The sequence below is a fragment of the Haliotis rufescens genome, unplaced genomic scaffold, assembly GCF_023055435.1.
Source record: "Haliotis rufescens isolate VD_foot unplaced genomic scaffold, xgHalRufe1.0.p SCAF_10, whole genome shotgun sequence".
NCBI lineage: Eukaryota > Metazoa > Mollusca > Gastropoda > Lepetellida > Haliotidae > Haliotis > Haliotis rufescens.
Genome location: NW_025963780.1, coordinates 46,132,303 through 46,149,261, shown reverse-complemented (window position 1 = coordinate 46,149,261; position 16,959 = coordinate 46,132,303). Strand labels below are relative to the sequence as shown.

General features: G+C 37.2%; 1 protein-coding gene across 4 annotated transcripts in view; it reads right to left on the bottom strand.

Moving 5' to 3' along the window:
- Positions 1-16,959, bottom strand: part of LOC124128138 — a 111,510-nt gene that overhangs the window by 83,305 nt on the left and 11,246 nt on the right. For 2 of the 4 annotated variants that reach the window (XM_048391396.1, XM_048391402.1), the window contains one exon: positions 1,067-1,161. In XM_048391396.1, coding sequence (XP_048247353.1) covers positions 1,067-1,132 — 66 coding nt within the window. In that variant the 5' untranslated portion in view covers positions 1,133-1,161. The other 2 variants (XM_048391392.1, XM_048391399.1) reach the window with 2 other exon arrangements.

Genomic DNA, 16,959 nt, shown 5'->3' with positions numbered 1-16,959 from the left:
AACGTAAGAGTGAATGGTGATATGAACGTAAGAGTGAATGGTGATATGAACGTAAGAGTGAATGGTGATATGAAAGTAAGAGTGAATGGTGATATGAAAGTAAAAGCGAATGGTGATGTGAACATAAGAATGAATGGTGATATGAAGTAAGAGTGAATGTGATATGAAAGTAAGAGTGAATGGTGATACGGATGTTAAAGCGGGTAGTAAATAGGACAGTAAGACTGAAAGAGTGAATGGTGATATGAAAGAAAGCTTTAATGGTGCTGTGAATATAAGAATGAATGGTGATCTGAAAGTGTATGGTGATATTGTGATACAAAAGTGAGGAATGGTGATATGGACGTAAGAGTGAATAGTGAAGTAAGAGCCTATATTGATATGTAAGTGAGAGTAAATGGTTATATATATATGTATATGTGAATGGTGTTATGAAAGTAAGAGTGAGTTCTGATGTTAAAGTAAAAGTATATGGTGTTATGAAAGTAAGAGTGAGTTCTGATGTTAAAGTAAAAGTATATGGTGTTATGAAAGTAAGAGTGTGTTCTGAAGTTAAAGTAAAAGTATATGGTGATATGAAAGTAAGAGTGAGTTCTGATGTTAAAGTAAAAGTATATGGTGTTATGAAAGTAAGAGTGAGTTCTGATGTTAAAGTAAAAGTATATGGTGTTATGAAAGTAAGAGTGTGTTCTGAAGTTAAAGTAAAAGTATATGGTGATATGAAAGTAAGAGTGAGTTCTGATGTTAAAGTAAAAGTAAATGGTGACATGAAAGTAAACGTTATTGGTTGGATGAAAGAAAGAGTGTATGGTTATATGAATATGAGTTAATGGAGATATAAAAATAACCAAAAGTATATGTTTGTGTGTCTGTGTGTATATCTGTGTGTGTCGATCTGTGTGTATGTGCCTGTGTTTGTGTTTATGTACGAATGAACTTGGGACATATTTCAATATTCAATGAATTTGCCCTCGTAGTTAAATATTCTTAATTGTGAATGATTAATCTACGAGGGAGGATTGTAAGTGTATTGAGTGTTTCAAGGAAAGGGCGTGTCAAGTCCTACCTCGGTGATCAGGGTCAGGAGGATGAAGACAGACAGACAGGTCACCGGATGATTCATGTTTTTCATCCTCGCCTTGGTGTTTCCAAATTACTTTACTGAAACGTGTTCAGAACATATGATTTAATATTTCATATTCCAATTGAGAGACGAAGGGCCAAACAGCACATTTCTCTTACTGAGGATCCAGTATGAACAGTATACACATCTCATTATTTTGCTGAACACCCAGTATGAACAGTGAACACATTATTTTACTGAACGCCCGGGATGTATTGTGAACACATCACATTATTTTACTGAACACCAAGTGTGAACACGGGACACATTATTTTACTGAACACCCAGTATGAACAATGAACACATCACGTCATTTTACAGAACACCCAATATGAACAATAAACACATCACATTATTTTACTGAACACCCAGTATGAACAGTGAACACGGGACACATTATTTTACTGAACATCCAGTATGAACAATGAACACATCACGTCATTTTACAGAACACCCAATATGAACAATAAACACATCACATTATTTTACTGAACACCCAGTATGAACAGTGAACATATCACATTATTTACTGAACACCCAGTATGAACAGTGAACACATCACATTGTTTAATGAACGCTCAGTATGAACAATGAACACATTATGTTACTGAACACCCAGTATGAACAATGAATACATTCCATTATTTTACTGAACACCAAGGATGTACTGTGAACACATCACACTATTTTACTGAACATCCAGTATGAACAGAGAACACATCACATTATTTTACTGAACACCTAGTATGAACAATGAACACATTATTTTACGGAAAACCAAGTATGAACAATGAACACATTATTTTACTGAACACCCAGTACGAACAGGGAACACATCACATTATTTTACTGAACACCCAGTATGAACAATGAACACATTATTTTACTGAACACCCAGTATGAACAATGAACACATCACATTATTTTACTGAACACCCAGTATGAACAGTAAACACATCACATTTTTTTATGAACGCCCAGTATGAACAATGAACACATTATTTTACTGAACACCCAGTGTGAACAATGAATACATCACATTATTTTACTGAACACCCAGTATGAACAGTAAACACATCACATTTTTTTATGAACGCCCAGTATGAACAATGAACACATTATTTTACTGAACACCCAGTATGAACAACGAAAACATCACATTACTTTTCTGAACATCCAGTTTGAACAGTGAACACATCCCATTTTTTTACTGAACACCAAGGATGTACTGTAAACGCATCCCATCATTTTACTGAACACCCAATATGAACAATGAATACATTATTTTACTGAACACCCAATATGAAAAATGAACAGATCACATTATTTTACTGAACACCCAGTATGAACAGTAAACACATCACATTGTTTTATGAACGCCCAGTATGAACAATGAACACATTATTTTACTGAACACCCAGTATGAACAATGAATACATTATTTTACTGAACACCCAGTATGAACAATGAACACATTATTTTACTGAACACCCAATATGAACAATGAACACATCACATTATTTTACTGAACACCAAGGATGTACTGTAAACGCATCCCATCATTTTACTGAACATCCAATATGAACAATGAACATATCACATTTTTTTACTGAACACCCAGTATGAACAGTGAACACATCCCATTATTTTACTGAACACCAAGGATGTACTGTAAACGCATCCCATCATTTTACTGAACATCCAATATGAACAATGAACATATCACATTATTTTACCGAACACCCAGAATGAACAATGAACACATCACATTATTTTACTGAACACCCAGTATGAACAGTGGACACATTATTTTAGCGAACACTCAGTATGAACAATGAACACATCACATTATTTTCTGAACATCCAGTGTGAACAGTGAACACATCCCATTATTTTACTGAACAGCCAGTATAAACAGTGAACACATCCCATTATTTTACTGAACACCAAGGATGTACTGTAAACGCATCCCATCATTTTACTGAACATCCAATATGAACAATGAACATATCACATTATTTTACTGAACACCCAGTATGAACAGCAAATGTTGTAGACCTTATGTGTAACCCTTAGTCGCAAGAGATTACAGTCCACAGGTTTGTGAGAATATCAGTTTATTCAGTTGAAGGCATAAAGAAGACACTCCTGAAACAATTTAAAATCACAATATATCACATGTTTCAGAATAAATGTACAATAACACATTAAATGTAAAGTATCGATCTGCTTCTTAATAACTGATTACATCATTACAGCAGATACGCAAATATATTTCTGCCTCGATATCTAATCAGTGCAGATGTACCTTCATATACAAAGACAATATAATTACACATTATTAAACGCATAACTGAGGAAATCATTAAATCATCACATAATCATATTATGCATAATGAATGCACAACATGAACATATTATATAGATAAACTATATACAAAACATACCCTGTGTGTGACACGAGAGTGTAACATGCCTTCTGCCAGTCATCTCATTCGACAGTCACATGACCCTTGATAACTTGATGCTCAATCCATTGCTGTGCAGTGCAGGCGTGTGTGCAGCATAATATTAGCAATGGCAGGTGAGAAAGGGATTTGAATTGAAAGGTATACTAATTGGCTCACAACAGGTAACCCTAATGACGAGCAAACAATAGAACAAAACACCCTTGGAAGTAAAATAGACTGGACCATTGACCTTTGACCCAGTAGAAAGTTATCAGTAGCAAATACTGATAAGGAGACAACCCTCTGTTGAATCAACAAGCTGAAATAGAAAAGACAAGTTACTTTATCTACACTAAAAATACTAACATATTTACAAGCTGCAGAATTAACACCTACTACACACTTCCTCCCCTCGGCAAAATGATGTCCACATCATTTGTCATGACCGGAAATAAGGGACAGAAGCAAACTCTTGGCTGTGACGTCATTTACTACTCCTGTACCTATCAGTGAAAGTAGATAATCAGCTCGACTTCTCCAGTCCTCTGGAACATCAGTGATAGCAGACATGACGTAATCTCCAGATTGCATCCACTGAGGCTTTCTCCGTTCTCGGGCACAGCAAAAAAAGTGTAGGTTTCCGTCTTCTGGAAACCTTCCGGAAACCTTCCGGATACCTGCCCATTTTGGATCCGGCCCGGATACCTTCCGGAAACCTTCCAAAAAAATGTCAAAATTTGGGGGGTGCATTTTGTTCACTTAAGTGTGAAACACATAAAAAAATTAACTTGAAAATACCAAGCAATTTGAAGGTTGTTGAAGGCATCTGGAAGGTTTCCGGAAGGTATCCGGATGCAAATTTTCTTCATGACTTGCTTCTGGTAAATAATGTTAGCCTGTGCATTACAGGTACCTGTTGTAATATTCTGTGTTATTTAAGTTGTAAATATCCTCCTCAAACTGAGATATGTGGGCATGCATTGTTCACAAGTTGTTTTGCGACATGGGTCCAATGTGTGAAGCTTATTGCTGGTGTCCCCCACCATGATATTGTTGCAATATTGCTAAAAGTGGCAAAACAGCATTCTCACTCAGAAAAAAATGGCATTGGCTATGTGCTTTGGCATTTGGCCCTGGTGAGATTAAAAGATTAGTTTGGAACGGTATCAGTACTTATATCGGGACAGTGTAGTTTCATGGGAATATAAAACAGAATACAATTGTCCCAAATTGGTGCATAAGACTAATGGCATCCATAGAAAACACCTAAATAAAGTACAGAAAAAATACCAATGTCATTTGTCTACTAAGGTGGAACTACAACTGTTGTTAAGTGAGCTGTATTTATAGTAGGAAAACATTCAGGGCATTAGTACCTTTTATATCTGTTCAGCACCTATGTTATGGCTGATCAGTATTATATTTCTTTATGCTAATGAAGCAAAACAAATCATGTTTTTGGAAAAAAATCTTATTTATTGATTATATGGCATTTCATTGGTACATATCACAAATTGTAATTTGATCAAGCAAGAAGAGGAACTAGCATAAAGTAACCAGTGGTGTTTGCAAGGCCTTACAGAACAGACGCTTCAATGCCATTTTCTAAATAAACAAATTAGTCAAATCTCAGAAGAATTTTATTGAAGAAGAATATCTAAAGTCAATTATGTTTCTGCAGTAAACCACAAAAGTCATTCAGATTTGTAAAGTCAGCATCGGTGTACACAAACTGGACATAGTCACGGTGCTTTGGCATAAATTCATTCAGACTTCATTAGTGTCATAATAAAACCACCTACAGTAACACTGGTGTGGCATTATTCATTCAGAATCATCACTTTCTGAGGTGAATCTGTTGGTTGTTATCAGGAGTACTGTTAATCATCCGGCGAGTCCCTTGTCTGAATTGTGTGAGCAAGATCTTCTTAAATGTAGCTGGTGTCAGATTGTGAAATCCAGGTACCTGAAACATTTCATAACATCTTTAGAAACTTGTTAGTCAAAAGTTATGAAACACACACATATTTACAAATGTTTAAAGTTGTTTTCTCGAACAGTGAGGTATTGACAATTTATCTTGCAACTGATATTTAACCAATCTTTGAACATGTAAATAAGCCATTGCAAACAGAAAAGTGTTCAGAAAATACAAAAATGTATCCGGTCTTCTAAAACAATACCACAAGGTTCACCTGAATTTTGCTTGAATGTTTGCATTACATCAAAATGTAAGGAAGGGTAAACAAGACTTTGCAAAACTAAGTTACATAGGTTCTTATACATAAATACATAAATGCAACTATTCATAATTATCAAAACACATGTCATGTAAGTGATCTCAAAAAACAACCTAATGAGCGAGTGAGTTGGTATAGTTTCATGCAGTTTGTAAGCAATATTCCAGCTATGGGCTTCACACATTGTACCCATGTGGTGAATTGAACCCGGGTTTCAGAGACTGTTTCACCCACTAGGCTACCCTTGCACACCAAATACAAAAGAAGTATATTAGGAATTCAGGCAATAGATATTCTCACCAAATTCATTAATTCATTAATGGAAGCTATATTGAAATTCAAATTTTGACAAATTAAGATGAGACTGTAGAAGCATTTATCTAAGTTATTATGGATATTTAATATCTACCGTTAATTGGTAGTCCATCAAAGACAGTGATAAGAAATTCAACTGAAAAGTACAACCTGAACCATCAACTAAAAACTATGTATATTACATTAAAGGGGCCGGTCATGTATTACCGGTATGCTCTCATTCATTTTTTGACACAACCCTCCCAGAAAGAAAATGCAAAGCACTTTATATTTTATTGTCCATTTTGTCAAAAGCCTCCCCTAGAGACTCTCACATTTTGGGGTGACCCTCCCTGTTTGTTCTGATCTGAATTCAAATATTCATGACTCATTATCATATTTTATAATTTATCCTATCTTTTTTGAAAATTAACTAAATGAAGATTAACAATAACATGCAAATCTGCCAAAATATTGGCCTGGCAAAGTTTTAATTAATCATAATTACTGTCATAAAGTTTTGGATCCATCATCTGTTTCTAAATACAGTGAAACCCAACTTTGACTTGTGTGGCATTGTTGTATCATCTACCCAATGTTCTTTATGCATTGATATGCATCTGCACAGAGTGGTCAAAGTCTGTGTCTGACACATAGTGTGCTACACGGGAGACATCAGTTTGTGTCTTACTTACTTACTTACTTACTTTGGAGATTTAACGTGCGCTTTCCGACTGATGCGTATTTCGCACACGGGCCCGGCCAGGCCATTTAATGTGTTTCCGAAAGGGGCGAAAGTGGTGTGTGCAACCCAAGAGGGGGGTTTAGGGGTTGCTTATATAGAATTTGGGAATTTTGAGATTTGGAATAGATGCCAATGGGGTAGGGAAGGAGAACTGAGGGAGCTGGGTATGGTGGATGTTTGTGTGTTTATGTAATTTTGATTTGGTGGATTATAGTGTTTTTAGATGCGTTTTATTAGTTCCGTTTTGATTAAGAATACGCCTAAGGCCTTGAAGTTTTCTAGTTTATTTTGTGGGTTTAGTATTGCTTCTAGAGTGAGAGCCTTGTTTAGATTGAGGGTGGTTTGTAATGCGGTTCGATGTGTTAGGTAGTGTGTGCAGTGGATGAGTGCGTGTTCTGGGGTTTCTAGTTGTTTGCAGTGTGGGCAGTTACCTGTAGTATGTTTTTTTAGTTTTTTTAGGTGGTTATTTAGGTTGGTGTGTCCTGTTTGGAGTTTAGTGATTACTCTGTTGATTTTTTTTGATGGATGGTGAATTTTTGGTTTGGTTAGTGGTTTGCTGAGTACTTTTTTGATTTGGCTATTTGAGTTTAGATATAGGTTATGCCATTTTTTGGGTGATTTTTTGCTTATTTACACTTTTAATTTCTGATTTTGAGATGGGTAAGTTTAAGCTTATTTCTGGGATTTTGAGGGATAGTTTAGCTGCCTTATCGGCGTTTTCATTACCGTATATTCCTACGTGGGCGGGTATCCACAAGAAGGTTATTTGTTTGCCTGCGTTAGTTAGGTCGTTGGAGCTTTTAAGTATTAGATTTATTAATTTAGGTCGGTTTTTGGTATTTTTGTTTTGGAGGGCTTGCAGTCCACTTAGGGAGTCGGTAAGTATTAGGATTTTATTGTGGTTTTTGGATTCTTGACTATGGAGGGCTGAGGCCATGCCCATTAGTTCTGCCGTGAATATTGATTGGTTGTTTGGGAGTCGGAAGGATTGTGTAGTTTTAGTTGGTTGTGTGGTATGGACTCCGAAACCTGTGTGTTTGGAGGTCGGATCTGAAGATCCGTCCGTGTAAATGTGACACCAATTTGGCCAATTTTCGTGTATGTATGCTAGTGTGGTGGTTTTAGCTATGTTTGGGTCAGTTTGTTTATTTATTTGGCTAGCTAGTGTTGTGTCTATTTTGGGTATTTTAAGTTTAGGGGTGAAGATATTTGATTGTTTGGAGTTTTGTTTAAGATTTTTAATTTGGTGTTCATTTAGGTAGTTTGTTATTCTTTGGGATATTGGGGTAAGTAAGGGGTGTTTACGAGTTAGAGCTTGGTTTTTGGGGCTGATATTTTGGTTTATTAAGTTTTGGATTAGAGGGTTTGATTGGGATGCGGCCCAGAAATTTAAGCTTAGCTGTTCCCTGCGTAGACTTAGTGGCATTTCTCCTGTTAAGGACTGAAGTGAAGTGTAGGAGGTGCCATGTTGGGTGCGTGTAATTAGTTTGAGAGCCTGATATTGTATTGAGTCAAGTTTTTTAGATAGAGAGTTGTTTAGGGTGTTGTATATGGCGCAGCCGTAGTCTAGTTTTGATCTAATTAGTGATATGTAGAGTGAGAGGAGGGTATCTTTGGAGGCTCCCCAGTTTGAGCCAGTGAGGCATCTTAGGGTGTTTAGGTCTTTACTGCATTTAGTTGTTAGGTTTTGGATGTGAGCATCCCAGGTGAGATGTTCATCGAAAATAAGTCCTAAGAATTTGGTTTGTTTTTGAAATTTGATTGTTTGGTTGTTTAGCTGGAGGATTGGGGAGGCGGGTTTCATGTTTTTATGTTTGAATACTATTCCTGTTGTTTTTTCTGAGTAAAGGGAGAAGCCCCATTTGTCAGCCCATTGTTGTATTTTATTAAGAGATTTTTGGAGTAAATTTTGGGCCATATTAATGCTTTTTGTGCGGATCCAGAGGGCTCCATCATCCGCGAATTTGGATGTGTTTATTTTAGGGGATAGGCCCTCGAAGAGATCGTTTATCATTATATTAAAGAGTGTGGGGCTGAGGATACTGCCCTGGGGAGTGCCATTTTCTAGGGGACACTGGTCCGATAGAGTATGGTCTATCCCCACTGTTATTTTACGTTCGTTTAGAAAGTCCTGAATGTAGTTTATTATTTGTCCTTTTAGTCCTATTTTTTAAAGTTTTTGTATTAGCCCGTTGTGCCAAACCATGTCGAATGCTTTGGAGAAATCCAGAAAGATGCCTGTTGTGTATTGTTTGTTGAGTTGTCCTGTCTTGATGTCCTGTTCTAGTCGGGCGAGATTATCTAAGGTTGAGCGGCCAGGAGTGAAACCGCTTTGATCTGTGTTTATGATGTTATTTTGAGTTAAGTAGTGTTGTAGTCCATTTTTGGCCATAGATTCCATTACTTTACATAGGTTTGAGGTTAGGGATATTGGTCTATAAGAATTTGCCTGGTTAGTTGGTTTATCGGGTTTAGGGATAGGGATGACTAGTGCCTGTTTCCAGGGAGTTGGTACCTGTCCGTTTTGATAGATTAGGTTATATAGTTTAAGTAGTGCCTGGAGTAGGTTGGGGGGGGAGTTTTTTGATTATTTGGTAGGATGTTAGGTCTAGTCCTGGGGCAGTTCCCTTTTTCCTATTTTGGAGTACGTACTGGAGTTCTTCCATTGAGTAAGGTTGGTTTATTTCGAGGTTATCATTATTTGGTTCTGTAGTAGGTTTGGCTTCTGCTTTAAGTTTTTGTTGGAATTTTTCGCTGAAGTTATTGTTGCTGCTTATGGCCGAGAAGTGGTTTGCTAGGTTATTTGCCTTTTCGGTAGGGTTGGTTGAATTGTTTATGTTGGGTGTTTTTTTGTGACGTTTTAAGCCTCTAATGGCGTGGATTTTTCGCCAGACTGTTCTGGCATCTGTGCGATTATTTACTCCTTCACAAAATAATTTCCAATCTTTGGTTTTAGCTATTTTGACTAGTTTTTGGACCTTGTGGTTTAGTTCGTGAGCTACCGTTATATGGTTATGGTTGCGTTTGGCTCTATTGAAGGCTGTTTTACGTTTGCGTCTAGTTCGTTCTATTTCCTCGTTCCACCATGGTACCGAGGGTTTGCCTACGTTATTTGTTTTATAAGGTATTGATGCTTTGGCTGCGTTAATTATGTAGTCTGTTAGGTTTTTGCAGTAGATTTCTGGGTCCTTATTTTCTAGTTTGGTTAGGTTGGCTTGGTTGCAGATATCCTGAAATTTGTCCCAGTTAGCTTGGTTATAGTTGAATTTTGGTTCTAGGTTTTCTGTTTGGGTAGGAACGTTTGTATTGCCTATGGTAATGTTTATAGGGAAGTGGTCACTACCTAGTGGGGCGTCGTGAACTTCCCGTTGAGTACTTTGGGCCAGATCTGGGGTGCATATGGTTAGGTCGATAGCCGACATTTTATGGTTTTTCTTATCGTATCTAGTTGGTTGGTTATTGTTTAGGAGTACAAGGTTATTTGTTTCTATCCATTCAGAGATTAGTTTGCCATGATTATCTATTTTTTCATCTATGCTCCAGGTGGGGTGGTGAGCGTTAAAGTCTCCTAGGAATAGTTGATTTATTGCTTATTTGCAGTAATTTGTTTAGGTCCTCAGCTTGAATTTTTTGTTCTGCCCAGTGGTATATGTTAATGATGTTTATTTTTTGGTTTTTGAGAGTTATTTGGATGCCGTTTGCTTCTAGGTTTGGTGTGTTTATTTTGATTTCTTCATAGTTAATGTCTTCTCTGATTAGTATTATTAATCCTCCTGCGGCTCTAGCCGTTTTAGGTTTGGCTCGGTCTGTTCTAACTGAGTTGTAGTTTGGTAGAGTAAATTTAGATTTTTTTGAGAATTTGGTTTCTTGGATACAGGCAATGTGCGGACCCTTATCTTGTTTAAATTTTGCTTTTAGTTCGTGTCCGTGGGAATTTAGTCCATTGGCATTCCACTGAAATATGTTTAGGCCTTCCATTATTTGGGCTTTTAGTGTTTGGAGGTTAGGTTTTGATTTAGGCTAGGGGTTTTTACTTGGTTGAGGTAGGGCTAACTAATTCGAGGCCTATGCTGAAGAATTCGTAGGTAAGGGTTGGCAGTTTAAGCTTATTTGCTACGGTATAGAAAGCTTTAGTGCTAGCGTTTGGGTTTATTTCCTTTAGCATGTATGCGAGAAGGATGGTTAAGTTGTTTAGTTTGTTGTTTGACATTTGCTGAGGCCTGCGTTTAAAGGTTTTGGTTTTTTGGGGGGTTGAGAGAGTTATTTCGTTTATGTCTTCCTCGGTTGTGCATTCATATTCTTCTGTGTTGTTAAGTTTAGTTTCCTCACATTCCATGGGGGTGGTTTGCGTGCGTGCTTGTGTTTGTGGTAGTGGTCTGGATGTGGTTTCCTTACTGTCTAGGTTTTCGGGTTGTGATTGCTTGGGATCGGTTGTTGTTGCCATAGCGGCTGTGGTTTGTATGGTGCCGGGTTGGGTTGTGGCGGGCGTATTGTTGCTTGTTTTGCGTGCAGGTGTGGATGTTGTGAATGTGCTAGTGGAGGGTTGTGGGATGGACGTGTGGTGGATGTGTGTTTTGGGTGCTGGGTGTACTCTTTGCAGGATGCGTGGGGTGTTGTTTGGTTGTGGTGTGGGTAGCAGAGGTTGTTTTGTATGCTGTGGTTGTCTTTTTGTTTGGAGTTTGGCCGTGTCGATATTGATGTGTTTGTTGGCCTGTTGTGTGGGGGTGTGTCTATGAGGGCAGTGGTTGGATAGTGTGGAATGTTGTATGCTTTTACAGTGTATGCACCAGGGTGTGCATGTCCCTGGGCAGTCAGTTTGGGCGCATTTCCTGCATTTAGTTTTTTGGAATTTACATTGATTGGCTGTGTGGTTGTATTGGAGACAGTTAGAGCATTGTTTTACTTGTTTTATGTATGGTTTGACTTCTAATTTAGTGGTTGCTCCGAAGGAGATAAATTTAGGTGCTTCTGGATATTTAGCTGATTTTTGGAAATTGATTATGACTATTGGTGTGTTTGAGATTTTACCGTTTCTATTTGAAGTTATTCTTCGGGTGCTAGTTATTTTAGGTTGGGGGTACATATCTTGGTTATCGTTAGCGTCTTGTGCGTACATGTCTAAGTCTTCGTTGTTTTCTTTAGGATTTACTCTGATTACGCCCCTAGTGAATAGCTGCCAGTTTGGGGTTTGATGAGTTACTGTGTATTGGAAGATTTGGGTGATTTTTTTGGCTGCGTTTAGGGAGTCCTGGTCTGGGAAAATTATTTGGAAACCTTTGTTAGCCTCTTTAATTTTGTCGAAGTGAATTTTGTGCTGTTTCAACCAGATTCCTACTTTATTGGCTGTGAGACATTTAGAAAGGACGTTTATGGGGCCTGTAGCGCAAAAGTAAAGGGCGAATGTGGTGATGATGGATGCGGGCGACATGTTTGGTGGTGGTTGTGTGTTGGAACTGTCCAGCTTCCTTTTTTTGGTGTTTGTTGCGGGGATCGGCGATACGGCTGTTTTGGTGGGTGAAGCTACTGGTGATTTGGAGCAGAAACCGTCAGGTATGAGTGGGATGGATGTCCTCCCGGAAGTGTTGTGGGCTTCCGAAGGTGTGGGTGATTCTGTTTGGTGGATGTCTGCCTGGGTAGTGTTGCGGGAGTCGGACATGTTTTGTGGCTAGTGGGGTGAGGTGAGTGGGTTTGTGTGGAGTGAGTTGGTAGTGAGAGGTGTGTTTTTAGGGAGTAGGTGGTGGGTACTGGTTGAGCAGGTTTGTTGAGATGTGTTTAGGTTTTTGAGATTGTTATTTAGGGGTTGTGGATTATCCTATTGTTTACCTATGAGGATTTTTAGTCTTTTTGTAGATTTGCGGGCTTGGGTGTGAGTTTGTGTCTTGCCAAACTGTCTGATAATCTCAAGGGCTGCCTTGGTAGCATCAAGGGATGTAGCTAATCCTAAATAAACATAAAACAAGTGACATCATCTCTTCTACAGAACACATGATCAAAGCCTGCCCCACCTTTGATGTTTATTACCTTGCTACTCTAAAAACAGCTAATTAGCAAAATGATCTCAATGTCAACTCATTGTGGACTAGGGATTAACAGGGCAATTAGTGTCGGGTGGGTATTAGCACTTGCAATTGTCTGTTAATTACTTAATTGAGTAGTGACGGCTTAGTCAGTTGTGCCTTTACAACCACGCTGACTGCTATTCAACTTATCGAGTCAGTTTACTATGTAACATGCTTCTTGGGACCAAGGAAATGTATCTTGCTGGATAACAGTTTTTTCTAATTTATCAGAGATCACAAATAATAATAATGACGTTTTTGATGTGCATTTCTTTGTTGTGTTTACTAGGATGATTATTAGTGATGGTGTTTGAATTATTAGACACTATTTATTCCAAAAGAGGAATAGGGTTGGTGAAGAGGCAAAGCTTATTTGAACAACATATACATTGAATAAACAGAAACTGTACAAAAAAAAGATTAACTGTATCTACAGTTGAAACTATCATGATGCAAATTTTCACTGAATCAATGTCATATCTTTTCAAAACTCAGATCAGGTTGTAGTGATTGAAGGTCACATAAAACTTGCTAATTTCAAATCACTCATCCCGCACTTATGATTTGGTTTGTTGTTTTATGCCGCACTCAAGCAATATTCCAGCTACATGTAAATAATCGAGTCTGGACCAGACAGTCCAGTGATTGACATCATGAGCATCGACCCGCACAATTGGGATCAATGACATGCATCAACCATTCGCCTGATCGCCACCTGATGGCGTTAGTCAACTCTTTAGACAAGCATTGTCGCCCGTTAAGGAAAGTATTGGGTTACTTTATATTTGTGTGTCCCAATTACGCCATTATTAGAAATAAAATGTATTATACACATGAATATGATATAGAAATGGCAAATATGGTTGACAATATGAGCATTGATCTAAGCATTTGGAGCAGAATTGTGAATATTCACCTAATGAAGGAGTAAGTACATACTCTGAAATGTTGTGATCATCATAATAAAGAAGTTGACATCAATACTTTCTCCACCTTAGTCCTTATGTGTATCACTTGTAAATAACTTTCATAGACTTCAGGAGTTTATCTGTGATATATGTGTGCACTTAAATAAATCACTGCATCCTTACCTGAGGCAGGAATAGATAATAGGCAGGAACAGAAAAAAAATAGTCAAAGTTATAGCCAAATACAGGTATTTGAAGATTTTCAGTTGTGGCGACACTTTCAGTGAAACCCATACAGCATTTGATTTGTAGTAGTTAACGGTTCTGGTATTTTCTGTCTGTAACTGTAAAGAAGTTCCGAAATTGTAGCGAGCAACTGCCCAGACATAAGGAGGAACAAGATGACATAGATATTAACCCATTTGTAAACTGTACAGCCTGAAGTATGTTTGTTGCCACATATCAATAAAATAGTTCCATATTGGCGGATTTATTTGTTGTAATGTAAGGGCAGAAATAGCATCAGTTATTACTGACAAATATCCCTTGTAAAACCTTTCAACATGTTCAAATGACACATCGAAAGGCCATTGTGAAAAATTGTAATCTGACAGCACCATGTTAATATTCTTAAATACAGTTTCAGCTTGACATTGAGTACTTTAAACTTTAAAGTGAAAAATACATTCACAACAAGTGAGCTGTGTCTGCCAATCAGAGTCGGTGAGTAAATTGGAGTAGGGGACTAATTTCGAAGGTAAACTTGTTTCAACATTTAACAACTACATGTATTTGTGTTTGTATGAGACGATGTGTGTTTAATTCCATATAGTTTACTTCAAAGCATGTTATCACAATAAATTGAGTCGGGTATAGGATAAGTTGGAGTAGAGGCTAATTTCTAATGTAAACTTGTTTTAACATTTCACAATTATTGGTCTTTGCAAGTTATCAATCCAAGTTTAATTTCATTTATTTTACCAAGGTAAAAAAAAAATAAGGTATCATTTTCGTCAAGTAATAATCGCCGTTTTCGCTAACGGTGAGTATTTCGCCAGTCAGTGCCGTTTTGCTAAGGTGTCGTTTCAGCTATAACCCGCTTATTGCACATTATAAGTTTCAATTTATATTTAAAATCATTTTAACCACTGTAATAAGTAAAAAATGAAATAAAAGCATATAGAAAATAAACATGCACTTGTTATAAAATGTGCATCCGCAGGCAATATTTATAAGATAATCCTGCATGTAGCTGTGGCCATCACACTGAAGATGCACTTCACTTCTTTCTCATATGCCCAAATTACAATGATTTAAGACAGAATATGTACTATTATGTTAAGGGATATGATCTAAATTCAATTCTATTAGGTAATCCTGAAAGGACGTCAAAAATAAACTTAGAAATTTCTAAAATCAGTACAAGACTACATTCAGCTATCCAATTGGTTTTGTGATTTTACATAGCATCTTAAATTTATAATACTATTCCTTGCCGTATATTGCAGTAAACTATTACTACTAAAAATGCGACCTGACAGCGCCGACAACGTAGTTTCTATAATAAGAACATGCATATAATTGTATTCCTTGACTGTACTTTTGTCATATCATATTGTTTTCTAATTCTGGAGCAGTATTCAAATAAGTTTTTCCTTGTTTACCCATCCAGTTCACAAGTTGTGAAATAAATATGTTTAAAACAATATTTAGTAAACAAATAATTAAAACTTATGCAACAACATAGCGTGTTGAGACGATAGACCACTAAAAAGAGCATATATATGCACATCCAATGACCCCTGACATCACAAGGCATTGTTTTGCCAGTGTGTCAGGCAACAGAATACTACAAATTACACCACAGGGTACTGTGACCTGTTTGATTAGTTAGGTACTGTATTCTAAAGGTAGGCCCAAAATTCTAGACAATCCAGTGATTGATATTGTGAACATCAATCCACACTGTTAGATGGTTACTGTCAGATGCCATAAACCAGGTCACCGAGCCTGATCACCTGATCTATTAGGTTATCTCTTATGGGTGAGGCTAAAACGGCACCTCGGCAAAATGTCACTGATTTCTCAGACGAAAACAGCACCTTGTTTTGGCAAAAAGGGCTACTAATTGTTGTCTGTTATCTGGAGAGACATGTTCATTCCTGGCCAAAAGATATTTAAATGAAATTTCTATAAAATTACTATTTATTTCCTACTTACTAAAATAAATATGACATATATAGTATACCTGTTGTCCAGTTTCTTGACATTTTCGCCAGACTCAGTTTCAGCTTGACATTGAGCTAATCTGAGTAAAGCTACTTAAGACTTCAAAGCATGTGATCTTTGAATGATAAGTTTAGTTGCACCTCCCAATCAGAATCATGAGTAAATTTGAGCAGAGGCTAATTTCTAATGTAAACTATTTTTAGGTGATTAACATCTAACAATTATTTGTGTTTGCAAGTTTAATTGCATTTATTTTACTTCAAAGAAATCAAAGCATATTATATTTTCACAATAAGTTTAGTTGCATCTCCAAATCAGAGTCGGCGAGTGGATGCTAGTTTTTAATGTAAACCTTTTTGGACATTTCTCAGTTATTTGTGTTTACAAGTGACCGTGCAAGTTTAATTTCATGTATTCGGGCATATTCAGACCCAAGGTAAAAAAAATAACAAGGTGCTGTTTTCACCAGGCAATAGTAGGCAAGGTGCTATTTCCCTTTATAGTATAACCCTCTCTTACAACTAGTATAGGTTGATGGGGACCAATTCCAACCCGGAATCCCCACATGAGTGGGTATGGTTTTACGCTGTTTTTAGCAATACCATAGCAAGGGACACCTGACATAGACTTCACACATTGTACCCATGACAAGAATCGAACCTTGGTCTTCAGCACTTCAACCACTAGGCTACCCCACCGCCAAAATTCCCAACATGATAAAGTTGTCATCACGGTATTCTTCAACAAGTTCAAGTGAAAATATCCATACCTTTCAAATGTCTTATCTTCCACTTCACAATGTTCACTGTTGCAAAACTCCTGTCATTTAATTTGTTCTTGATTCTTCACACCTGCAAAAGTAAGTTTAGTCGGTACGGTATGAACTAAAAAAATTAGACACTTTAGAGTAT